Below are 27,349 nucleotides of genomic sequence, written 5' to 3'. Positions count from 1 at the left end.
TCTCGTTTTCAGACATCTGCAGGACCGCAGCGGCGTGTGGTCACTTATCTCACGCAGCGCTACGAGGTGATACGCCACCCTCTGCATCCTGTCGGTCCGTCAGCACGAGAACTCAGACAGACATTCAACCATTTAGTATTGGAATTGGAGGTTTTTCTTTATTCAAATTATATAGAAACACCAGTAACATGCTTTTTTCCCCTTCTTTTTAAAGAAGATTTTATTTCTACTAATATGCACAGAGAAAAATAATTTCTTATAATTCAACTTGTTCTTACTTTGCTTTTTGGCCATTTAAAACACAGTGAATGAACTATTTTCTAATAATCGGTACAGCACATGTTTTGCTATTATGTAAAGCGAAATAATAACTAAAGAATACAAGATCAAAATAATCATACTGAGATATACTATCAAATTAAAATATTTTTCCAAAGTCCGGAGGAATATTCTTGGTCCGCAAACTATGGCATTTCCCCACTTCATAGGGATTAGGGATTGAGTCGTCTACCACGGATTTAAAACTGGATTCCACTCACGACACAACAACTTGTACTTGTTTCCTCCTTTTATTTTTATAGGTTCAGTCTCCAAGTTATTTTGGTTCTCCATACAATGAAGCAAAGCTCCATTAGTAGAAAGGCGAAAACCCTTAAAACAAAAAAAAAACCCACACATTTCAATACAACTGCACAAAGCAGAAGCACCCATCTCAAACTGTGATGAAGCACCAGTGCACCCGCACTATATGCATTTCACCACATACAGCCATCCCAGGCTGTGCCTCCACCAACATGCAACCAAAGCCAATAACATAAAAAGTCACCGCACAAAACCATAAACAAACCAGATACCCCGTCACCGACGACATGTCAACTAACCAGTGGTGACGTAGTCCGTCAGTATGAGTAGAGCCGCTCTTACCGGCTGCCTCTCCATGTCCCTAATTGCTTTAATACTTTACAATTAGTTTTATTTACATATTTTTTTCTCTTGTTTTTGTGTATCAGCATGCCTGAATAAAACCACTGAATTAGCACACGTAGAATTAAAATCGCTTCTCTCCCAAACAAATCCAGTCCGAATAGGATTATGACATGGATGTAAAGATATAAAACAACAACAACAACAATATATCCCACCGTCAGTATATTGCTTATTGAAATCGGCATTAAAGTTCAGTGGATAATTTCCCTGGTTTGGCTTCGTCCTCATCTCGGGGGACATGGAAGTCCACGTATGGACACCACTTGGTGTTGAGGCACACCAGTTTCTTCAGAGTGGAGGTTTTGACGATACTGAAACCCGTCTCTCCCCCAAAGGTGCTGGGCTTCCAGTACTCTGGGGAGCAGATGGGGTTTCCCATCAGGCCTTTCAGGGAGAAGGGAGCACCCATCTCCACCATGCTCTCGCCAAACAGACTGCTGGAGCGCGTCGTCTCCAGCAGGAGGCCGGTGTAGAACTCCACAGCGTCTATGTCACCGTAGAGCTCCTCTAAACCTCTGGCCATTTCTACGTCACCTGTTAAAAAACAGCAGTTAATAAAACTGTTTCCTTTACCCACTTCAAAAGCGTATAGCATGCTGAGGTGACTGAGAATGGGTTAGCAATCCACAGCTCCAGTGACGCTACTCAAGAAGTATTTCATAAATACACAGGGTTGTGAAACATTGTGAACACAAATTGGTTGGATTTAGGCAACAATACTACTTTGTTAAGTAAAAAATCAAAAAAACATCCTGATTTGTGTTTAAATAACAATGTAATGAAACAACGTAACTGCTGTGACGGGATAATGGATGGAACCAATATGAGAAGAATTTCTCTGTCCTACAATGCTGCTTAAATGAGATACACAATGATGTCACGGATCGCTTAAGAAAACTGGGCAAATAAGTGCAAATAAAGTGGACTTTTTATAACTTTTATCAAGTTATTACCGCTATTACTAAAAAATCCTTTTGACATCCAAATGTGGCAAAAGAAAAAGTGTCAAATTTGAAATGAAAAGCATAAACGCCGTACGACATTAATCCTGCTTACCAGTCAATTCATAAAAAGAGGTGTACGGCCTTAGGTTGAACTTCTTCCTGTACTCGTTGAAGGGCTGCACACGCGTCACTCGGGACTCTATGAGGACCATTTCTGACACTTTGAGCACTACTGCGTGAGAGTTGTGACCTCCACCTATCTGAAATAAAGAGAAGTCACTGAACTGAACTGTTCGTAGTAACACCAGCAGCCAAACAACACTGGGCATCTTAATTCTCAGCAAAGATTGCAAGCACATGATGCAGCTGAAAGACATCTTAGATGTTCATCTCTCATTAGATTTTGTAATTGAGAGGGGAAGTCTGCAATAATCTAGAAACAGTGTTTTGAAATAACTGACCTGCCACATTTGTAACAATAACTGTGTTCCGCATGTTCACAGTGGTTCTTTCATGTATTCCTGTGTTATGCATTTACATTGTTACATTTTGAATACTGAGGCATCAATCTGTTGTGTAGCTGGTCACGCTGGAGCATGCTTTATTTATTAAACAGCAGGATGTTTTAGTCCAGTGGTTGTTGACCTATAGGGCTCAGGCCCCTCCGAAAGGTCACAGGTTAAATACGCGGGGTCGGCAGATTAACGGGATGAGACAGAAGGGGGGAAAAAAACAAGCTCTTTTACAATAATAATAATAATTTTATTTTATAGGACTTTTTCGCTCACCTTTCTCTTGTTAACTATTAGATAGTTGTACTTCTTTGGGAATTAAACGGATACTTAAATAAAATATATCTAAAGCGATAAAATTAAATGAAATGTCGTGAAGTAGAAGTATAAAGTGACATTGAAAGTGCAAGTAACGAATGTGTGCTCGAGGACAGTACTTCACATCTGAAAAAGAAACCACAATAACAACACCGGATTCTTGTAAACAATCACTCCGTCTACCTGTCCCGCAGGTTGACGGGAGAAGGCCTCCACCAGTTTCTCCACACCGTAGTGCGTGAGGAGGGAGGTGTTGTACATAAACTGGGAGTACGGGATGTCATCTCCGTCGATGAGGAAGCTGTCAGGCATCAGCGGGTGCCAGTGGTAGAGTTGGCAGAACTCCAGGGCGATGCGGTTGCTGTACTGGAAGCGTTCGTTGAAGAGCAGGACGGGGTCGAACTTCAGTTTCAGCAGGTAGCCACTCAGATGCTGCACGTACTCTTCTATTATGATCTTGATGATCTCTCCTGGGGGAGGGGGGGGGGGACAACGACAAACAATAATCGTCACTGTATGCCACACACTGAGACACACTTTTATCAAAATTACAACTCATTGTTCACACAGTTAGAGCTGAAATGATTTAATTGAGTTAATTCCTCTATTAGTTGATTGAATTTACCATGTTCGACTAATCTTTATGCAGTTCAAGGAATTAGGTGCTTTTCTTGGGCTTAAATTATAATAATTGGAATATTATTGGGATTTGGCCAAAGCGAGACGTTATATTTTGGTATGTTTTCACAGTTTTCTAAGGTTTTAAACACCAAACAATTAATGAATTATTTGGGGAAAATAATCAGCAGATTATCTAATAATAAAAAAATAAATAACATTGTTTTAGCCCTAAATGTAATTCACTTAATTACATTTGTGGATTTTACTGAAAAGAAAACAATCAGAAATAAGCTTTCCCGAATCTATTGATTGGCAACAGCCCGTCGAAGGTTATTTCTTATTTAGAATAATGAAATATACATTTGTGCCAATCCCTCTGTCACAGAGAAAAGAAGATTTGCTTCGGACGCCCTCACCGATGATGATCAGCCTGGTGGTCTGGAAGAGCTGCTCGTCGTCCCAAGTCGGATGTTCTGCCTTCAGGATGTCACAGACTCTGTTGTGCTCCCGCAGCCATATGGTGGCGTACATGGAGAGGCCCGGCAGGAGGCCAAACATCTCCTGACCCATGACCAGACGCTTTTCTGGAGGGATGTCTTCAGGATACATCATGTACACAGGGACCTCAGATGCAGAAGGAGGGTACACATCCCCATTTACTGTCTGTAAACAAACACAAATAATATTTCAGAGCGCGTTTGAAGGTGTGAGTCTGAACCATCTTGAGGAAGTTCCTTCTCAAACCCTGATAACGAGCACGTCGTTTCAAAGAGAAGGGTCTCAAAGGGCGTTCTGCTATTAAAGTTATTTTCAACGATCGCAGAATTGTAATTTTAGCCCATAAAGTAGAAGATGTGTCACCTTCTGTGACACATCCTTGACGTATATACAGAAAAGACATGCGAGTGATCAATCGATCTTCTGCTCTGACTGTCGGCAAAAAGAAAAAAGAAAAGCCAATCGGCATATTTCTCGAAAATAAGACTTTCTTCACGACCTGATATTTCAGCTTTCCATCTTCATGAAGCCGGAGGTGATGCTGTCTGATGAGGTTGTCTCCGTAGATATTGCCCGCATCCACCTTTTGAGAGAAAAAAACACACGCATGTGTCAATAGATTCAAAAAGTCAAAACGCATTCACAACCAACAAATAATTAATATATAAGGTAGCAGGTATTTATTGTTTAAAAATAATTAAATTCTGGTTGTGGCTGAGTGCTGAAGCGTCAGTCCTGTATGTGTCTCACCCCGTGTCCTAAAGCCTTGGTGAAGCCACCTTCGAGTGCATGGTCCGTCTTGAAAAACTGGTGAGTGAAGTGTTGGGCCATGAAGGCGAACATCAAATTGGTTCCCTGAGGGTCTGGCCGGAATGTCTTCCTCCTGAAAAACCTTTCGGTCAACACTTTGGGATCAGGAAGTTCAGGTTTACCTGTTGAGAAAGGAGCATTTAAAAAGATGTCCTCGGGAACACCGTTTGACTGTGTGCAAGTTGTGCAGGTCTCACCTTTAGTTCCCATCGGCAACGGGCAGTCTTCAGGTATCGGAGGGAGGAGACGGGTGTAGTAGGAGATGTTGTAGTACGACTCCCAGTTGAGGTATCCATATTTGGTATTGTAGGTCGGTGGGCTTGGAATAAGGTCGCTTCTGACTTTGTGAGCAAATTACAAAATGTTGTGAAATAAATTTTTTCTTCTCTCTCATTTTTTTTTCACCTTTAACAATACTTTTTGTTTTTCTAGCAAATATTTTTAAAAAACTGTCCAAAGTGAGAGCATGCCACTCTGGCAATATTTAGCAACGCAAGTCAAAATGTGTGGGTTCAGATAATCTTTTTGCAATCGCATATCTCACACGCTCTGAAAACTCTCAAAAACCGCATCACGGGAATAAAACTCCAGATGCGCTTAAAAAAAATAAATAGATTTTCAGATTAATTACTGCTCGCAAACCCACTCTGACCTCGAGTATTAACCCATAAGGCCTCATCTAAAAAAATACCTTGTACTCAGCAATATATTTATCAAACTTTATCTCCACCTTTAAATACATCAAGACTGATAAAAAATATATATATATCCTGCCAATATTGTGTATTAAAGTGCACGTGCTCTGACAATAACAGCGACGATCTGTAGACCAGTGGTGGGAAAATATTGGCTTGTAGTCAATATTTTCGTGTAGTTTTATCTGCCGATTGATTGACACGTTGACCTCTTATTCACCCACCCGTCAGCACTAATCTCATGAGTGTGTCTCGCAGGAAAGAGTTGTTGACGAGGTCCCAGAACCAGTGGAAGTGGGTCAGGATGAAGTGGACCACCTCCGGGCTCGGCTTCAGCGCAAGACGAAATCTGGTCCAGAGCTCCGCTGCACACAAAGATAGAATGAATATATACGTTCAATACGCTTCTAATCAATCTGGCCTTTGGAGAGGGTGTACAAATTGGGACTATTGTAAATAAATAAATGTATAGATCACATTAAAGAAAAACCTTTGGGTTTTCAGGTTGAGAAACACCCCTTGTGTTTATTCTCCTTCAAATGACCCCTGGCTTTGTGTTTTTAGTTCTTTAGTTCAAAAAGAGCTGCAAGGGATCTCGGGCACGATGTAGTTATTACCAACTTTGGAAATATTTACACTTTATAGATTATTGTATTTAAAATGTTTTCACTAAAATAAGAAGAGCATTCGAGTGGTTAGAGTTATTGTTTAGCGCTGGAGCTAGCCGCTACTTGAGGAGCTGAACGTGCAGATTCATATCCCAAATGCACAACTGTCTTTTTTCTGTACTCACGATCAGTGCAGTTGTCTCCGTAGAAGCCGGTGCGCGTGCAGTCGCATGCGTAGCGATCTGTATCAAAGCGCGCACACACTCCCGTGTTCTGACATGGGTAATAGCAACAGGGATTCACTGCGAACGAGGAGTAATTGGAAAGAAAAATTCAAACAGAGACACATGTTGAATGGATTTACATATTACTGTGTGTGTGTTTGTGCGTGTCAATCATGTCCCGCTACCTTTTTAAAGCTAAAACAATCTACAATGAACGTACATTGACTCACTACAATGTAACCGGGCCTCCTGAGGGTCAGAGAGGGCTCATGATCACCACCGACTCAGAATACACTGTTCACAGGAAGTGTTGACCAAATTAGGACTTCACTTGCTGCCTCGCACCACCTCCCTCATATCTCCAGCTCTCTGCCGTTGTAGCATGGCTTCCTGTGCTGCCTCCATACTTCACAAAAGTTCAATGTGATAATGATAATGCTTGCACTTTTTCCACATTGTTTATGGTATGAATTACACTCTGCAATCCAGTTTATTGAATTCAGTTTATTCACACATCCATTCATGAAGTTTATCCTAAAGAGTACTTTTATGTTTGATACGTTCAGTATATTTTGCTGCTTATACTTTTGTGCACAATTCTGAATGCTGGACTGTATTTGTATTGTGTGGTACGTGTACATTTAAGTCAAATATCTCAATACGCTGAAGCATGCTTTCCAATATTGGACATATTTGGAGACAATGACAGATTAGAAACATAAACTTACCAACACTTGAGTCAGCGGCACATGAGCTCTCCAGCAGCAACAGGTTGAGAACCCAGATGGAAAAAATGCTAAAATCTACAAGAAAAAATGAATAACATCTGAATATATATATCTGGCACATCAAATTCTGTCTGCAGGTGTTTAATTGAATAATGTTGAGGACTCACCTTTCATGATTCCCACGAGATGATTGCTCTCTGAGGGCTCAAAATTAAGTTGCCTGAAAAATGTACGTTCACAATGTTACTCATTTGAGAGACATGTGTTTGCAGCTCCTTTCTTAACAGCCCATACTTTATAATGTGGTAAAACCGGCTTCATAAGAACAGCTGTGGGGGATGGGCGTGACATATAGTTTCCCTCTACTTCCTCTATTTAGTCTCAAAGAAAGCCTGCTGCCACTGGATCATATTTAACCAGATGTGGAGGGCAAATTCATCTCAGAATTTAGTGTTGATCCAGACTCTAGTGTGTGAAGGGTTCTGTTTTTATGATGATGAACATTATTAGCTTTAATGTGGCATTCATGTCATTGCAGTGAAAGTAAACGGTTGAGGATGCTGAAGGATTTCCAAGTGCTCTATCGCCACCTGCTGGCAAATTAACGTCACATAACTAACATTTTAAATGAACTAAATCGGTACTAAATATCCAGATGACCCTAAATGGTCTTGTGCAATAGACACCCTCATTACAATGTATGTGCGATAAAATAATACAGCGTTTTAACTACAGTGAAATTGGGGGAATTTGTATAACGCAAAACTGACCTTATAATGTTGCAGACATAAACAAAGTAGAGTATTTGCATTATATGTATTGTTGAATATGTGTCGATATAACAGTGTAATTCAACGAGGAACACTTGGCCTGGGTGTAGTATTGCTTATCAAAGTATATTAATCAATGGACAGTTATTGAGAATACAGGTTGCTCTACTACGGGGTGCATTTATTAGATGTTCTGGAGCTTTGGATAATATTGTTGTTCCTTATTAAGTTTTGGTTTTACTGAGCGGTTTCAGGACTTCCTGTCTAGGAATTATAACACAGAGACACATACTGGGAAAGTATATCTGAGAGGATATACAGAGGATGTCTTCATTTTTTTTTTTTGTTAAATGAACCAAACAATGCAGGTTGAATTGTTGTAATCTTTGATACCTTCCACAGAGACGTCATCGGAGCCAAACCTGTGTGAGATGTTTCCCCGTTGAAGTAATTTCCTGCATATTGCAGCAATTTTAGGACGAGTTTGTCCACATGGAGACGAGTCAAATCTTGACCAAAAACATGTTCGGCTAATTTTATTTTACTTTGCGGACCTTGAATCCGTTCTCTCTCTCTCTCTCTCTCTCTGAAGAGTTACTGAATTATGTTGTTCTTTTTTCACACAGGCTTAACAAAAAATGTATTCTTGAACCATATAGGCCTGATTAAAAACATAAGCAGCTGCATGATCATTCTTGCCAAACCAAAAAAAGGTTTCTTTTCTATGTTGAGTGATCTGCTTTGTCACAGCAACAATGAAAAATACATGTTTGATGATACATTTGTTGTCATATCAGAGGTTGCATCCAAATTGGATTGTATTACTTTACTATAAACAGACTGCAGCATGTTTTGCATGTTTTCTCTAGATTGTATTAGTCTCGTAACACAATTAACCCTGGCTATATTTCGTGCACCGGTGTTTATGGTTTGTTCTATGAAGAGAAAGACAAAACATTTTGCCGTAGGCTTTTGGTTTTTGTGTGTTTTGCATAACGTTGTCAAAGATTGTACCTTTTAAGAAATATATTTTTAATAAAATGGCACTGCAGTACAAAGGAACACTGATTAGGTTCCCAAAGTTAAAAAAAAAAAAAACACAAAAAAATAACTGTTTCCAGTAAAACCTTTAATCTTAGAAGTAGGAGGAGCACTTGAGCCCTCCCACTGCTTGAACAGGAGATTTCTGGGAACTGTAGGAATGTATAAAACCCTAATTCTTGAAAACTGCATCACAATTGTGATCTCTTCACACTCTAAAATAATTTTTTTTAAAACATCCTTATGACTACCAACGCTTGGTGGATTTATTCTCATTTTCACATGTTTAATGTTTCAATTTCCCAATGGAAAAAAAAGAAGAAAAAAACCCTGAGTGGCCCCGACTGTATAGTGCATCCATGCATCACTCTTCAATGATCTTTCAGAGTATAGAAACCGAAAAAAGATGCATGCTTTAAACTACATTTGAATAACATTCTCTGTTTCCTAGACGTGATTGATAAGAAGAAGAAGAAGAAAAAAAAGAATGAGCAGCATCAGGAACTAATTATCAAATCATCATCTCTCCGCCTTTACAAGTGCCTGAAAGGGACTCGTATCTGTGCAGGGCCTTCGCAGAACGTGCTGCTGGTTGCCATGGCGCTGTTGGCTGAGGCTCGCATGCTTCCTATAGCACTCCGTGGTAATTGAGATCAGATGCTCCCTCTGAGTGGAACCTGGACTGGGAGTAACCTGGAAGCATTTATTTTATGGAGAAGATGTTTAGTTAAGCTATGCTCCTGCTCTAAATGAGCCTCGGCCCGGCTCTGGTGATGAATACGATTGGTGAAAGCACTGAAGGCTTGTCCCCCCCCCCCCCCACCCACCCTGGATCGGGTGACAGATTAGCAGACTTCCTGTCCGGTTGTGGAGCAAGGCCCGACCCGACTGACGGGGAGAGGCGATAGGCGTACAGGCGAGGGCATCGTGTGTTATCTCAGATGGGGTTTCCGACACACGGCGGTAGGTCCTTAAGCAGACCGACCAGGTATCATGTGTTACAACTGTTTGAAGCAGCAGCAGCTGACTGTAAAAAAAGAGGACAGACCTCCTCTGGAGTCAGCTGGTGGTCCATGTGTCAGTGGTGGAAAGTCTACATTTAATCAACTGTCGGGCTCCACTGGTCACTATTGTACGGATGCATTACATGACTGTGTGTGATGGGAAAGGTGGCAACAACCCACTGAGAGTTATCGTCCGACTCCCCTCAGCTGTATGGAGCTTGCACATTTAACTCCTTTTTTTTTTGTTTTGTTGTTGAACATAAACTGTTATCGTCGTGATACCTGACAGCGGGCGTGAGGTAGAAACACATCAGCATCTTAAAATACCTCATTAAAGATGGCACTTCATATGCTTGTAGATGATCAACCAACCGGGTCCTCCCTTTGTACTGTGTGCATGGGAATCACGTGTTCAAAGTATACTCAAGCCCTTTTAAAAAAAATGATCTGAGATCTGTGGGTCGGAGCGAGACTTGGACTCATTCATCAGCGGTCTGAGAGCCGGCACGGTTCACCACAGAGTCTCCCCCACCTCCCCCACCCCTCCACCCCCCTCTCTGTAATTCAGTCTGCGGACTCACCGCATCTGAAGTGCTCACGGTTTCAGCGGCCCTCAAAAGTTAAGGGGTCCACGAAACGCAAACACTCGTAGCCGAGCATCCATCCAGGTGTCACTTGACCAGAAGGTATAAGTCTTTTTAAAAAATGGATGCGTTAATTATGAAACCATGTGCTTTTATAACCCGTGCTCCTGCTGAATGACCGGGGTTACTCTTAGCACAATAAATAGTGAGGGAGCCCTGGCTCTACTAAAACACTCCTCTGCTTCCTGCCCCACCTTCCATACGTCCCCCCTCCCTCCGCCGCTCCACACCCCCGGAGCCGCAAGCATCAACGGAGCTGCAGGATATTGCAGTCGGCATCGAACCAAACATTCGATGCGTCCTGCACAAGTGATCTCCACGTTTGAACCTATTTGATGTGACAGTTTAAACACTTGAACTCGAAGTCGGGGGGGGGGGGGGGGGGGGGGGGGGGGGGGGGGGGGGGGGGGGGGGGGGGGGGGATGGGGGATGGGGGAGGGAGGAGGTTGGGTGGTTGCCACGTGTGCGGTGTGTGCAATGTACTGACCTAAAGGCTTCTCTCGTGATTAGGATTCCCTCAGTTCACCTCTGATTGCTCCGGGTCACTGCAGGTGAGCGCAAGTGGTCGGAAGGAGGTAATTTTCCATTCTGGTGCTGGTTACCGGATTGGGTAAGTAGCTGATCTTTGACATGATCGCCATCAGAGGCCCGAGCAGGGCTACATTTAAAATCACACGGAGCTATCGCAACTGTGTGTGTATTATCGTATTTATTATTGTGCCGAAAAGGAACCCCCGATTTAACTTTTCTTTGTATCTGTCTTCTGTCGTCTCTTCGTACGTTCCCGACTTATTGCCACCGAGGAAAAACAACAAGTTCTCTCTCAAATTCCCTTCCACAGATTCATGTCCTTGTCGTATCAAACAAACAAATAAAGTGCTGCTCACAGCAAATTTCTCTTCTGGGAGGTTGAGGGGTCAAATTCACTTATGCTGTATGAAAGGAGGTTAGAGGTAAGGCGGAGCAACAGATCAGAGACCCTGACGCTGGAGGAGGTTCAGCTCTTTGCTAATGGATAGTCGGACCTTTTTACTTGCAAGGGGGGGGGGGGGGGGGGGGGAATCAACGATTCAGTGAGAAACAGATTGACAAAAGAAAGATCAAAATCAAGGCAGCAGAAGCGGGGAGATATCCTGACTTTGAGCTCTAAACTCCTCAACCCGAGCACAAGCTTTCTGTTATACATTTGAAGCCGAAACTGAGTTAACCCTGATTGTATCGCGATGGTTATTTTTCTCAGAATTTAGAAAAGCTCCTCCAGATAGAAGACAATATACAACACAGGCTGAGCAGTACTCCTCATGACAAGTCAATTATTGCGTCAAATCGGTGGATTTCCCCCATTTTTTAAAGCTTGCGAAAGTAGAAACTAAATAAATTAAATAGAAACAGTCAGAGACTAGCAGATAAAGAGGCAGATATTTCCCTTAGAAGTCGGTAGAGACTAAAACCTGAACTAAATGATCGCATACATCAGGTGGCCATGAACACAACGCCAAATGAATGATAATGTTACTCTGTGATAGCTTCAAAAAAGCAAGATAAGATAAGATAAGATCAAATAATCCTTTATTAGTCATTTACAGGATTACAGCAGTGAAAGGGGCAAAACATAGTAAGATCAAATATAACAATAGGCAGTAAACGGTAAATAAAACAGTAAACAGTCTACGGTAACTGAATAATATATACAATAATTTATACACACAGGCAGAATAAATAAATAAATAGATGTAGACTAGAACAAATGTTTGCTAAATATTTGTTTAAAGGTGATGACATGCCACGTGTTGTGTTCACAACTTGTTTTAAGTGCCCCTCAAGGGGCCAAAACATGTGTTACTGTAGGTTTACAAACTATATGTATGTCACTCTATAATGTTTCTGACTCCAGACTGGAACGATGGGTTGATGGGCCTCAGATTTCTAATCCCAGTTTTCCACTAGACAACAAAAAGCCCCAAATCACAAGCAAATCCACGTTGGCTTGTCGTGGGCCGATGATGCTTCTGGACCTGTTGGGGGAGTCCGTCAGGTGGTTGCTGCACCTTTAGGTTACTGAAACATCAATACATTGGGTTTGGAGACCCACGGGGTTCCCTCCTGTGAAAGATCCTGATGCACGTGATTCCCCCCCCCCCCCCCGTATAGCGTGAACAAACTTAAGAGACTCGCAATTACCAGACAGCACGTTGCGTAATGTGAACAGTCAATCTGAGGACTTTTTAAAGTTGTAATGTGGAAAGTTGGCTTTAATTTAGAAAGACTGTCAAACTGAGCACTTTATCCATTCAAGTTCACTTTGCGTTACTCTTTTAAGCACTGACCCCAGACCAGTATTTTGAATGTGACGAACAGTTAGTGACTATTTCACCCTTTCAAGTTGAAAGAAGAAGAAAGAAAGAAAAAAACACAAATTGCAAGTATCAAACTCCTTTAAAATAACAAATAGTAACATTTGAAATAATACAGATTTCCTCTGTTGAAATTAGCAAATCACTCAATTGCCTGAAACCAATATTTCCAAAACTGAAAGGAGTTACAAATTAACACAAGCAACTTAAACCCTCTCAGGTTTCTTTGGCAAAATATTTTTCTTTTTCTCCATTTCACCTCTTTTTCCTCTCAGCAAAATCAGATCAAACACTCTATGTCTCTCGCTCTCTCTCTCACACAGACACACACACACATGCGCGCGTGCACGCAGACAAAACAAGGCCTAGCTGAAACTAAAGGCACAATATGTGTTTGTTTGTTTTATTTACTTTACCCCAATGCTTTCAATGTGGTTTAGAACTGAACTAAGTTGAACTAATTTGACTATTTACACACATTTACAACTTTGTTGACGACGACGTCTTCTGAACCTCTCGGTTAACCGTTCTTTCTCTATTAAACTAAATTAATCCCAGTTTAAAGGCAAACAGGAGTATATTTCCAACACTTCCTTTTTTTTCTCCGCAGGCTTGAGGTGAACTGTTTACCTGCATTCAACCAAAGAAAAGCTCAGACCACAAACAGGAACCAGAATGATAAAATCTTGTCCCGTCGACTATGATTCCATATGGATACAACATCTGTTTACTAATGGGGTCGTCCTTCAATCAAGAGGATTGGCGGTTCGATCCCCACGTCGACGGGTCCTCGAGGACACTTAACACCCAAAATTACCCCAAAAATGAATGTTAGTTAGTCCTGATGGACTGGTGGCTCCTCCCATCAGTGTATGAATGGGTTAATGATGTCATGTAGTGTCAAAGTGGTTGGAAGGCTAGAAAAGCGATATGCAGGTCATTTAATGTGTTTTAACCTCCTACTTTCACACCGGGGCTACATTTGCAAATTCAGTTTCATCACAAAGCAATACCAGTGTGGTTTTGGGATAATCTGTAAGACATCTGTATTTCTGGATGTTGTCTCTTTTTTTTCCGGTGCGGTGAAACAATACGCAATGGAGGATACACTTAATTTCCCAATGCTCGCCGGGCCACTTGAGGGGGTTTGTTCTTTTCACCCAGCAGAGGGGAAAACATCAGCCTCTTTCTTCCCTCTGTTAATGGAATTGATCAGCTGCTTCCTGGCTGTTAATATCGAGGCATACTGTAATCCACTTGATAAAATATCAAGCAGAATACGGCAATCAGCTGAAAGCAATTTGCGTGTCTGTGCTCAAGCCAGCGGCTCGTGATTTTCTCTCCTGTCATCTATCATAGACCACACGCTCGGGCCAAAATACACAATACCCCCAAATTGCTGTCATATGGAGTGCAAGCCCTGAAGAGAGAAAAAAAAAGAGCCCTTCATTTTTCCTTGTCTGTACTCCAAATAAACTTGTATTTGTTAAATAACTGGAGAGGGTTTTTTTTCCTTCTTTTTCTCTCCAATACAACTTTTCAGAGAAAGGGGATGGTGTAATGTGCCATTTCCTTTGTTTGTTGAAAGCTTGGCTGCAGGACTGTAATCTAGATGGGTTTGATCTCAAGAGTAGATGCAGCCTGTTGAATGTTGGACGCCGCGAACGTCAAACTGATTCTGCAACGAGCTCCCAGAGGAAAACATTCACATGGCGCTCTCGGGGTTTTCTCCCATTATTCACGTGCTTCGGCGCGTCCTCGCCGGTGACTCACTCTGAAAAATCGTCCATTTTCATGCACGCAAAAAAAAAAAATCAAATCGGTGGAAACATCTAAGCACCTTTCAGCAGTGAATTCACGACCCCCCGAGAAGCCCTGTCAGACCAGCTCATATACCCCCCATCATCTGTACAAAAGTACATGGGATTATAAACGGGATGTTTTTTTTTAACACTAATAAACAAAAGTGGTTATTGTCACAACATTGTTCTCATACAATTGAATTGTCTGCGTTTGTGGCCTCGGTCGTGTTTGCAGGCTACTATACGACCGCTTTGGTTTCAACATTTATCCATCACTTCATGCTTTTTGGAGGAGTTATTCTTTAACTGTTTAAACAGTGTGTTTTTCCTTACTTTGAACTACTTCTAATACATTTGAACTAATTCAGAGTGTATCAATGGGTATTTGTTTAACTATTACAATGATTTGGATTGTTTATCTATTACTTTGAGCTGACTTTTAGCAATTTAAACTATTATCCATCACTTTGGGGTACCACTGATGTAGCGAATCGGTTGGGAATACAGGTTTACATGGGCGGTAGGCCAAAACCACAGCTTTCTCACACAAGCCTTTGATCCAACTCTAATAATCTCAAACATCTAACAATATTCACATGGACAGAAACAAGATAAGACGTTTTGGCGTTGCGTTGTCGGGGCTCGCTCCGCCATTCTCCAACACGTTTTCTTCCAGCCAACATGCCCGAGAGCAGAGCATCCGTCATTCCCAGTTGGCGTGACTCGGTGCCGGGTTCTCTCCGTAAAACGTGCAGCCATTGAAAGAAAGAGGGATGAATCACGCACGTTGCATTTTGTCCGCACCTCGCCCCAAAAGAATTACAGAGAGCTGAGAGATGGAGGGAAACCATGAACTGCATGCACTCGACCTGAGGAAGAGAAAGACTGTGTGCATAACAGTGGATATGAATATGTGTGTGTGTGTGTGCATTGACGTGTTATAGATTGTGCACGTACTTATACATACTGTGCATGTATATGTGGATCCTTTCAAAACTCAATGTTCACAACTTTGATGTTTTTCTTTTGTTATTTCCCTTTTCTCAAATTCATGTTCACCTTTAATTTTGTATGTCACTGTGGAAGAAACACATGACGAAACACAAAGTTATGTTTGATCCACCGCAATGAATCACATTTTACTTTATGTAACACGTGGCAAGAGCATAAAATAGACTTCTCAATCTCTCCGACCAATATAACTGATCTCGAGAAAAGTCAAGAATCATATTACGATAGCGAGGATAGTTCCAAATCTTACATATCTCAATAAGCATAAGCACATTTAAGTTTGAGGGGGAAGCAGTGAGTATTCATTATTTATTAAAGATGCAGTGTATAGTGCACACTGCTCCTTTAAAATGCAGCTTATCTGCATCATGACAATAATGCGGTTTTCAAGATGACAAGTTAAGTATTGTTTGACTTTAAGAGAAAGGGGTCAAAATCTGAGAAGACATTTGAATGAAATAGTCCTAGTCTTTTTTTAATAAGGTTATACCGCGCTTCAGAAAAGGGAGTCGAACCCCTGTGAGAGGAGGAGAAAATGGTTGCTTCTGGCAATGCAACGCTTTAAAAAAAAACAACCTTGAAATATCAGACTCAGTATAGCTGTCAGATGACGTCTTTCGGCTGCTCAACTTCACGGGATATTCCAAATCAACCAGCTTTTCATTACACTACTGTTTAACCGCCAAGACCTTGAATATTTTTAGGCTTCACGTCTAAGTGAAGACCGCGTTATAAAAGCATTGTTATTCAGTTGTGGCGAGAGGGCCACACCTTAAGGCTGCTTGTTTCCCAGCGTTCAGCAATGAAGACGTCGCCCTCATTTGAACTTCATCTTGAACACCTCCACAGCGAGCGGACGACACACGTCGGAAACATTGTTGACATAGCGGCCATCGAGATGTCCACTGGGGCCCATTGGAGGGGTCTAATAGCTTTAGCATGCGGGGGAGTTTGTTTTTAATGTGGCGAGCGTGCTGGTCGCTTATTGTTTGGGTGGATCGCAGACAGCTGTGTGTAGAAGAAGGTCAAGGCCTGCAGGACAAAACACATACACACACACACACACACACATGTTCATCCACACATCCACAGAGCCATACGGGATGCAACAGGTCCTCACATATAGGCAGGAGGTTTTTGTGCATTTCACGTTGCCAGGTCGCCAGGGAGGAAATTCTCTGTTGTCTGTTGCGCAATATGCATTTATTTATTTACTCCACTACATTTAATTTATTTGCAGATTCATATTATTAAAAATGATGAAGTAGGACATTGTATAATAATTCAAATGAACCTCACCTTTGCCAACTGCAACATTAAAGTGAGGAATATAGAAAAACTCATTATAATCCAATATTCTGAAATGGGTCATTCTGCATAATGAGTACTTTTACTTGTGGAACTCTGATACTGATCTACGATTAAGAATGCAGGACTTGTAATTACAGAATAGTTTTACACTGTGGTATTTCTACTTTCACTTAATCAAAAGCATGGAATACTTCTTCCCGTCATTAGATTATTATTGGATTAAAATGTTCCGATTGTATTAGGAGCTCTATTATTATTCCTCCCTGGATATTACAACTTTTCTTTAGTTCACCTTAAACTCATTTTTTTAAAGGAGTGAACGCCAATTTAAATGGAGCTTTAGGGGCTTTCACAACAATGAATTTGAGGTCAAATGCTTCGTAAAGGTGAAGATGTACTTTTTAGGGTGGAAATGATCCAAAACAGCTTCTTATGTATATCTTACCCTGAATCGTAAAACCTCAAAAATCCCAAAGGTCTACAAAAAAACAAATTAAACTGGTCAAAAACCTGCACATCATCACAACGGAGCGACCGTAATGGAGGTGAAATAACACTCTTCCCTCCTTTGAGACCTCCTTCACCTTGATAGCTCACTTCCCGTTGCTCCACCTGGTAATTACAGTCAATGGACGGAGCTGCTGAAGTGTGTCACACTGACTGTACAAAGAGGCAACGCACTTGTGTTAGAGATGCTTTTTAAGTGATCAATAAGAATTAAAGTGTCATTGATTTCATGGAAACCTTTACTTCAAGTCTATTCATTCTCTCTGTAGGTGGGAGCGTATTGATTATCGTGAAATGAATTTAAAGTGTAAGACCTTCAACACAAAAGGAAAAGAGTCTTCACCTGTCTGAGAAATCTCTAAAATGTCAATGAAGACAGGTGGCCTTGTTCTCTTCACTCCACTTTAACGCACAGAATAAACTCTCAACTTGTACTTTGTATAGTAATTGGTTTACAGGATATGGCAGGGATGACAAAAATACAATTTCACTGGCAAAACATGTGTCAGATAAGAACATAACTTAATACGATATTGAATATATCTTTCATCCCAGGCTCTACAAATAAAAAAAATATACGTTTGTTTCACTAAAGCACCCCTTAAATCATCATATAATGACCAATAAAACATGAAAAAAAGACTTAAACTTAAATCCATTAAGCAGACAACAGTAACTTAGTGTATGTGCGATGAATGCATGAACGAGTTATTAAAGGGGTGTTCAAATAAAGTTGTTATTGCATCCAAAATGCATCCTTCGACGTTGACTTTTTATGATTAAGATTTATGTTCTTAAAGTGTCATTGGCAGTGTAGTGACAGAAAACGGGGGAGTTTCATGAGTTCATGCTAAAAACAATTAATTTCTCTAACTCCAGTCACCAATAACACTTGTAATATGCATGTGATTGTTGTTTTCAGACAGACTTATATATATATATATATATATATATATATATTTTAAATGCATCCTTAAGGTTCCCTGCTTGACCTGAATTCAAAAGCATCTAAACTGATCAGAAAAAAAGGACAAGTGGATAAAACTGTAAAACGTGTATATACTTAAAAAAAAGAATACATTATTTTCTTCTTTTTAAAGTTGAAATATGCTGAATAGGTAGCTTGCACCATTATCATCTTTAACACCTCTTAGCCTCCATCACTCTGCAATCAGTGATGCAGAGAAGTGATTTAAATGGTTAACATCTAAAACATGAACTACATTGGCCTCCAATATGCAACCGTGCATCATTTTCCAGAAAAAATAAAGAAATGTAAGATAATTAGTGGGTGTTTGCAGGCAGATTTTCGGCATTATCATTTTTTTCTTTCTTCTTCTTCTTCTTCTTCATGAATCCATGCCCTTGCTCGTGAGCCCACAGAAAGGAGGGTATCCATCCGCGGGTCCGCTGGTCCAATGGGCAGCATCACATCCTGTCTGACCGAACTGGGAGTAAACTTTGAGTTCGAGGCGGAGGGAGCGAAACCACAGCGGAGTCTGAGGCTCACACTGGTGGCACTGGGTTTTGTGTGTGTCTGTGTGTGTGTGTGTGTGTGTGTGTGTGTTGAATAGAGAGAAAGAGAGTTTGTTTAAAAAGAAGAAGAAAAAAAGATGTCTCACGGATTTATTCGGATATTTTGTCTCTGAAGTTCTGGGGAAACTTTTATCGGACGATGTTTTCGCTGTTTTTGGGAGGTTTTCCATGTATGAAAGTATATGTTTTTCTATTACCATATAGGCAGTCTCTACTCATTTCACTGCCTCCAATATTTACACCCGAACTGGTAATTAACATAATCTTGCATTCCGGTTAATTTCGACACGGACTCCGGATTGCCACCTAAACGCAGATTCTTTTTTTTTTTTTTTGGCAGTTTATGAATGCAGCTGTAATCACCCAGGGGAGCCTGAAGTACTTAAACGGGTCCATCACGACGACGAGACAATCAAGCTCCTTTATGCCTCGAGATCAGCTGCAGTTTCTGCACATTGTCTGTTATGAATAGACCGATCTCCAATTGAGCCACTTCACTTTGGAGATTTTTTCGATTTTCGATTATACAGCTATTGAAATTAGGATGCGACCCCCCCCCCCCCCCCCCCCCCCCCCCTCTCTCCCTTAGCTTGGTGGCTTGGTTGCCTTTTTCTTGATTGCCAGATGAAATTGACACTCGAGTTGCCACTTATCAAGCGAAGCATTTCAATCCACCGCTAATTGCAGATTTAGTGCCATCCTTTTCTTTTCACTTGATTGCATGGGAATACAACCTCCTATTGCGCACAAGAGGAATGATCGATCATATATATATATATATATATATATATATATATATATATATATATATATATATATATATATATATATATATATATATATATATATATATATATAGTTGTTGTTTTTTTCTTCTTCTTCTTCCTTCTTCTAATTGCATCACAATTTCTTTTGTTACCAGGGTTTAAATGCAGGAGAAACTGTTATTCCTTGTTTTGGACCGGATATCGTGTGGGTTGGGGCAGAGATGCGTAATGCGCAGAGCAAGCTCCATCTTCTCTCCAAATAGGCAGCGTTCAAGACCTGAAAATGGTGAGTCACAAACATCTGGACGAGTTCGCTTCGCAACCTTTTTCGATTTCTTTGTCTTTCGATCGGCGTAAGCTTCTTCGATTCCGCCTTTTGACGCGCCGGGTAGCCGCCGCAGGACTCTGGGTTTGGCAGAGGTTCAGGGTTTATTAAACCCGGCTCGACTGTAACTTAAGGCTGCGTGTGCGCGCATGAGAACAGGGATGTGGCGGACAGCACACTCGCCAAAAACTCAATTTATCTGCTTCTAATTGAAGGATTAGAGTAAAGAATGCAACGTTTTTTTTAGACTGAGATGAACCTTTGCGTCGTAAAAATGTAAGTGAAACCTAAACAAATGTCTCATCATAGCACATGCGCGTGGATATGTACAAGTAAGTTAACGATACATGTAGATTATACACATGTCAATTAAAGTCGCTGGATAAAAATAAAGCCTGTAGTCTATAATGACATTTAAAAAATTATTATTACATAGCCTTATTTGCGTTTTTGGACTGGATCTTCAGGTCTGAAATATTTCACGGACTATTTGTTGCAGCGACTCTTATAAATAAAAATCATCAAGAGACGATGAAAGCGTTCCTGTCTTTTGGTTTAAACCCGTGTTTTGTGACGCAGTCTAAGTCGGAGGTGAAGAAGGAGTCCGGTGAGTCCAGTCCGTCGGAGGCCGCCTGCCTCTGCTCTCCGGCGGCCAAGAACCAGTGCGCGAGCTGCGGCATGGAGATCCATGACCGATACCTGCTGAAGGTGAGACATAATATGAGGGACAGCGACACATATTTACACTCTCGGAAATAATACAATGTATTCACGAAACTCTCGGTGTTTAGCTTTACGTGTTATTCCATATCGCTGTATTTACACCTCCGACTAATCTCAACTAAATAGGCGCAAACATGGCTGCGAAAAGCAGAAATGTGGTGATGATTTTTTTGCTCTGGCATTAAAATGCATTATGTCGAGTTCCTTCTGCTTTTAGAAGAAAACAAACATACGACGAGTTAAATTAGAATTAAGGTAGAGAGCCTCAATGCACTATTATCGGCCACACACACACACACACACACACACACACACACACGGACGCGCATTAGTCCATAAGCGTGCTGTATTTTATGTTTAATCTCCACAGGTCAACAACCTGAACTGGCACTTGGGGTGTTTGGAGTGTTCCGTGTGCAGAGCATCTCTGCGGCAGCACAACAGCTGCTACGTCAAAAACAAAGAAATATTCTGCAAAGTGGATTATATCAGGTAGAGAAATCTGTTTTGTTTCTGTGAAGCTTAAATATGTGACACGATTTAGTGTAATGTCAGCTACAGTTTAATTAAGTTATGGAGTCAATGCATTGAAAAAATGATATTTAAAATATGTATATATCTCTAACGATTTCTAAATATGACTAATTGAGGTCAATTAAAAAATGTCCCTGATTGCAACATTTGAACTGAGGTTATTCAAACGTTTACTTTGAAAACGAAATGTTTATTTCCCACGTTAATTTGATTTATTTTCTTCTTCTCTCGGTTTGTTTCCACATGCCGATTTAGTTTATCCTGATAAATAAAGTGCACGTTGCCAGTGCACTGCGCATGGTTCATCCCCGTTGTTTCGAGGCAAATTAATTTGAGTGCAGATGTCTTTAATAACATTTTGTTGAGTCTTTAAAAAACAAAAGAAAATTAACGAATGGACCCGCTGGCGAAACAATAGACACGTAAAAAATAACACGAGAGCGTTTTAAATCCTCTTGTTCCGATACGAGGTTTAACTGCGACTTAAAACACAAAGAAAATATCCTATTGAATCCCTAAATTCATGTAAACGACCCCTAATGGACACATTATTTTTGATAAAAACAGTCGTAGCATAATTCCTGGGTTTTTAATGAAAAAAAAGCCATGCAGACAAATCAAATTTGCATAAAAAAATAGCATAATTTAACTATTTCTGGAATCCATATGCAGGATGATTTTTAAATGCTTCTCAATCCTGATAGAACTGAATGTTTTTACAAAATATTTCAAACTGTATATCTCAAGAGCTTTTAAGAGCTAATCTATAAAATAAACATTTGACTTTTACACCTAAATGGAAAGAAATAATGAATTTCCAGTGACAGGTGACATAAATATGACTTTATCCAGGTGATAAATTATTGGACAAAATTATGGTTATTTTTATGTGTGTTCTCCATCAACTTGATCTTTGCTCCCCAATATAATATATATACAAATTACATTACATATATATATATATATATATGTAATGTAATTTGTTGGACACAAGTACAACAGGATTTGGCTTCTCATTGAAAAATATGTTCTGCATAAGGGCCATGATGTGCTTTTGGTCTCCAAGATCTTTTTTAATATATTGCAGCAAACCACTAACACAAACAAGTTTGTGAAAAAATAATTATCAGATGAATGCAAAGTGGAATAATGCAGTAAACCCCCCCCCCCCTCCCTCATTTAGTTTTTGGTAATTTGATTGAATGGAAATTGGTTAGAAAAAGTGCACCACTGATGTACAATATTAACTGCATTATTTGTGAATTTTGTGGCCAGGCCACTCATCAAACTTCAGTATTTGACAAGTTGTAAATGTGTTGCAACATGTTAGTAATAGTGTGCTCACATGGTGCGATTTACTTGATAAAGTTGTCATTAATCTATCATAAATGAACTGACATAGAAACCTGGAACTACAGACGCTCCCTTAGCAGGGGCGGGTTAAAGGACAATGAGACTGTAAAAAGCCCCCTCGACACCACTTCAGTATTTAGTGTATTTAGAAAATAAAGAGAGGGGTGATCTGACTCTCGTCCACAGTTTCCTGCCACAGCAGATCAACAATAACACTCCTCTGCATATAGATATTATACAAAATACAGCAAATTATAATAAGAAGCCATCAAAGAAGTGTGTGCTGTGTATAGCTGTAATATGAAGGGGAAGAATAAACAAATATTGAACAGGGTTTGGTTGGCGGATGCTCAACAATCAAATATTCTGTGAAGGTTCAGGACATCTGTACTTTGAGGTCTGTGACCTCCAGCCGACCTTCACCTGCCCGTTTTCCTTCTCCTTCCCCACAGTAGGTTCGGCACTAAGTGCGCCCAGTGTGGCCGGCAGGTGTACGCCAGCGACTGGGTGCGGCGGGCTCGGGGCAGCGTGTACCACCTGGCCTGCTTCGCCTGTTTCTCCTGCAAGAGGCAGCTGTCCACCGGGGAGGAGTTCGGCCAGGTGGAGGGCCGGGTGCTCTGCCGCAGCCACTACGACATCATGCTGGACAACCTTCGCCGAGCGGCGGAAAACGGTAACAGACGTCATCAAAACACGGATCTCTAATGATCCTGTTTGGATTACCAGCAACAATATATGTAAGGGGTCAACAAATGGAACACAAATATATGCTTTCGATCTATAGAAAGTTTCCAAGTTTCCCTTAAAGCTTTCCTGTCAAGTCGCTTTTTTTTTTCCTCTCTGGATGACAACATGAGCTCAATGTAGCTCTTTGTTGCAGTCACGTATACCTCTTATTAAGAGAAATATAAAAAATACAAGTTTACACAAAATACTATTTGATCTTTGTTAACTTCTCTAATTAAAGATAAATATCTGTTTACCCAACACAAGATAAAATGATGAACCTACATCTTGTAAAGTTAACTGAACGTTTTGAGGAGTTCTAACAAAATCACAGATCAAATACAATAAGAAGAAAGTGATATTTCAGCTAAAAAGCAAAGTTGGTGTGATATAAATCCTAATATTGATAATAACCTTATTGTTCACACCGCTAGTGGACTATAGTGCTCGCTGCTTGTGACATAAATACTTTGGACTGTGCGGTTGTTGGCAAGAAAACATCTTAATTGTGTTACATGGGCTGTTTAGACCAATGTTGTTTTGGTGTAACTGCACAATGTGCTGATGGAAATGTAATTATGGGGTGAAGGAACAGACCTGTTGAGATTGTGCTCTCTTAAAGGGACAGGACTCACTCTGGAGGGAGCGCTGCCCTCTGATCAGGACTGCCAACCAAAACCAGCCAAGAGGGCGAGGACATCGTTCACTGCTGAGCAACTGCAGGTGTGTGTGTGTGTGTGTGTGTGTGTGTGTTTGCAGTCAGTGTAGTGTTACCTGTGTGTGTGTGTGTGTGTGTGTGTGTGTGTGTGTGTGTTTGTGTGTGGATTCATGACTGTGTGTCCTCTCGCAGGTGATGCAGTCTCAGTTCGCTCAGGACAACAACCCCGACGCTCAGACTCTACAGAAACTGGCAGAGATGACGGGGCTGAGCAGACGGGTCATACAGGTAGGAAATAATCAAATATAAGATGCATTAAGCAGTTAAAACCTGGGGGTTGTGAGGTATTTAGTGTGAAGGGGGGGGGGGGGGGGGGGGGGGGGGGGGGGGGTATTTTCTTGCAAAACACAGGATTGTTTTACCACTTCTGGCCTCTGAAAAATGGTCCAAATGAAAGTCCACGAAAAGGGAGAACGCTCCTCCGGTTGAGCTGTTAATCACAGTTTGGAGATCCGTGATGAGGGGTCACGAAATACTGTCGACACTCTGCACCACTTGTATACACAATGCTGCAAATTAGCTCTGCAATATGCTGAATCTGATACGCACGTGGGTTTTCTCAAGCATTTTTTTTAATAAACAGATGTTCGCAATCTTTGAAAAAGAATGTGATTGATTCTGTTAGACAAATAATCACCTAAATCCAGAGAATTTCCCCCCAGAGTTCAGAAATGTTCTTGCTTCTATAGCTCCTTTTAAAATGAAGCATTGTCTACCTGTGACCAGGTTTTCCTTCTGAAATTGACCGGTTTTAAGGGTCTTATGAGACCAGACGAGGCAACGCATTTAAAAGAAAAAGAGCACAATTTGAGAAAGTTTGAATTTTCTTTTCCATTTTTCTCCCAATGTACTCAACTTGTGACTCCTCAGATGTGTGTGTAAACTACTGATTTAGACCACGTTAAATGCATAAAACCCTGACCGATGAAAAGCTTTGAGTCAGACCGGTTTCATTGTAGGTTACGTTCTAACAGCATTAATCTGAAGGATTATTGAGGTCTGGTGAGAGGAACAACACTCAAAACCCTCATTTCCAGTGTTGTTGTTGTTGTTGTTGTTGTTGTTGAGTACATCCCTCCCTGATTGCTACTTGTTCACGGTCTGAATTACTTCCCCAGGTTTGGTTTCAGAACTGCCGAGCTCGACACAAAAAGCACCCGCCTCTGAGCGGCTTCTCTCAGAGCGCCCCGATGTCCAGGATGCCTCCGTCGCTGCCCGACGATATCCACTATTCACCGTTCGGCAGCCCGGACCGATCACACCTGCTGGCCCTGCACGGATACCTGGACAGTGAGTTTCAGGCTCTTTAATTCTGTCACATTTATATATATATATATATGTTTTTAAATAAGAACATTCTCTACTTTAAATGCTCTATGTTTAATAATCTATTCCCCAACACTATAATCAGCAACGTAGCACATTTACTCTGTGTATTTCTATTTCATGCTACTTTTGACTTCTACTACATTTCAGATGGAAATGTACTAAATATACTTTACTTCATTTATCTGACAGTTGTAGTTATTTGACATGTTAAGACTTGACATAAAAAACATCAGGTTAGAAAATATGATGCACTGTTGCACACAAATGTGCCCAACTGTCTTGAGAATAGATCAAATCAATTGTAAAATGTAAATGCTATACTTACACATTCAGGCATGATAATAATAGGATAATAAAAGGATGTATTATGGAGTAGTACAACAACGAGAGGGCAATTATTCTGCATCATGAGTACTTTTCATCCTCACATATAGCAGTGAGATGCCGGGTGAAATAGGCTGAGATTCTAGTTTGCAATAAAGAAATAATAATTAGTATAAGGGTATGAATTTAGATTAGAAAGGACCACAAGTATTAAGTATTATAAGCCATATTTTGGTCTTTTTCAGTTCATAAAAAGTAAAAATTCCACATAGTGAATCGGGGCGATGACTTGAAAGAAATCCACATCCTGAATATACCCTGAAGTCTCCGTGGCTCCACTCAACATTCAGGAGTTGTTGTTTTTTCCCCCGTCGTCAGCAACATTTTCTCAAATTAAATGACATCAACATGCTCACGTTGCTCCCTCAACTTCATGCGATCTCTCTCTCTCTCTCTTTTCCCTCGTGCAGCTCATCCCTTCTCCGTCCTCGCCGCCCCGGGCCACTTGACCCATCCGTCCATCTCTTTGCCACAGCTTCCCATCAGCCGCTGACCTCCCGTGTCTCCTTTCTCTGCATCCCTTTGGGGACGTATACCAATCCGCTGCGTTTTGGGGAGTCCAAATCCCTCGTGGCATGCAGGACCTCGGCGATCTGTTGTCAATCAGTTGGATTTTTTCTTTGCTTGAGAGACTGTCTTTGAAAAGACAGCAGACTGTGGAGAAATGGCTCACCTTCATGCCAACGTGGGAGTTTTTATAATTTTGTTTTATATTGCAGATGAGAAGACCACTTACGTTTTTATTTTTCCCTCTGGACACAAAACAGTGCATCAGGTCAGGATTGTTTTTTTCCTTTTGTTTTCCCACTCAAGGTATTTTAATGATATTGCTGCAATATGAAAACAGGGAGTGTTGTAGTATTACAGTTAAACCTCAGCATTTGTTTGTTTTTGTTTTTTGTATTGGTGATGAGCACATTTGCAGCTTTACTGTTTGTTGTTGTATTGTTGTCAGAACACTCCTATTTATTCAGAACAAAACTTTTGAAGAAGAAAAAAAAAAAAAAAAGCACTTTTAAATGTGTCTTGAAATGAAATAATGCAGTGATTGTACATTGTAAATACTGCTACAGTTTAATAAAAATGTATCAGAGCCGTTATGAAGATGTTAGTTTTTTTTGAATAATTGAGGATCAGGTTTAATTTAATCATGCAGCGAGAGCAAGTGTGTGTGTGTGTGTGTGTGTGTGTGTGTGTGGCTAAAAATGTCAGGAGAAATGCACGCTCTTAAAAGACAGAAACGTGAACGCATATCACGGCACTATTTTCACACTAAGTGCAAAAATCTAAAAGGTCGACTGTCAGAGGTCAAGCACTTGTTGGAACCTGTTATTGAGCACAATGTCCTGCACTTCATCTCCAATTTACACGCTGTACTTAACAGGAAATGTGATCAATCCTCCTGTGAAAGCGTGGCCATTAATCTGGCAGCTTGTTGGCTTTTTATGAGGCCTTTTAACACAGATTATCTACAGTTGTTACATTGATTGACAGCACTTAAGGAGCTGCGATGTGAGGAATGAATGGCATAGATTGAGTTAAAGGATATCATTAGATCTAAATTT

General features: G+C 40.7%; 2 protein-coding genes across 2 annotated transcripts; one reads left to right on the top strand and one right to left on the bottom strand.

Annotated features, from left to right (window-relative positions):
* Nucleotides 1-553: 553 nt before the first annotated feature.
* On the bottom strand, nucleotides 554-7,304 carry LOC117736668 (prostaglandin G/H synthase 1-like). Its single transcript, XM_034542161.1, has 11 exons — nucleotides 7,113-7,304; nucleotides 6,946-7,020; nucleotides 6,179-6,295; nucleotides 5,610-5,750; nucleotides 4,888-5,031; nucleotides 4,631-4,812; nucleotides 4,380-4,463; nucleotides 3,799-4,045; nucleotides 2,945-3,231; nucleotides 2,044-2,191; nucleotides 554-1,521 (listed from the first exon to the last, which is right to left on the bottom strand). The coding sequence occupies exons 1-11, from the start codon at nucleotides 7,117-7,119 to the stop codon at nucleotides 1,172-1,174; spliced, it is 1,782 nt and encodes a 593-aa protein (XP_034398052.1). The 5' UTR covers nucleotides 7,120-7,304; the 3' UTR covers nucleotides 554-1,171.
* Nucleotides 7,305-19,962: 12,658 nt separating this feature from the next.
* On the top strand, nucleotides 19,963-26,278 carry LOC117736533 (LIM/homeobox protein Lhx6-like). Its single transcript, XM_034541930.1, has 8 exons — nucleotides 19,963-19,978; nucleotides 20,597-20,725; nucleotides 21,111-21,232; nucleotides 23,080-23,300; nucleotides 23,976-24,076; nucleotides 24,204-24,299; nucleotides 25,190-25,361; nucleotides 26,195-26,278. The coding sequence occupies exons 1-8, from the start codon at nucleotides 19,976-19,978 to the stop codon at nucleotides 26,275-26,277; spliced, it is 927 nt and encodes a 308-aa protein (XP_034397821.1). The 5' UTR covers nucleotides 19,963-19,975; the 3' UTR covers nucleotide 26,278.
* Nucleotides 26,279-27,349: the final 1,071 nt, after the last annotated feature.

This window comes from Cyclopterus lumpus, chromosome 9 (assembly GCF_009769545.1).
Source record: "Cyclopterus lumpus isolate fCycLum1 chromosome 9, fCycLum1.pri, whole genome shotgun sequence".
NCBI classification, from domain to species: Eukaryota; Metazoa; Chordata; class Actinopteri; order Perciformes; family Cyclopteridae; genus Cyclopterus; species Cyclopterus lumpus.
The sequence above is the reverse complement of the archived record's forward strand: the minus strand, read 5'-3'. Positions and strand labels throughout refer to the sequence as shown.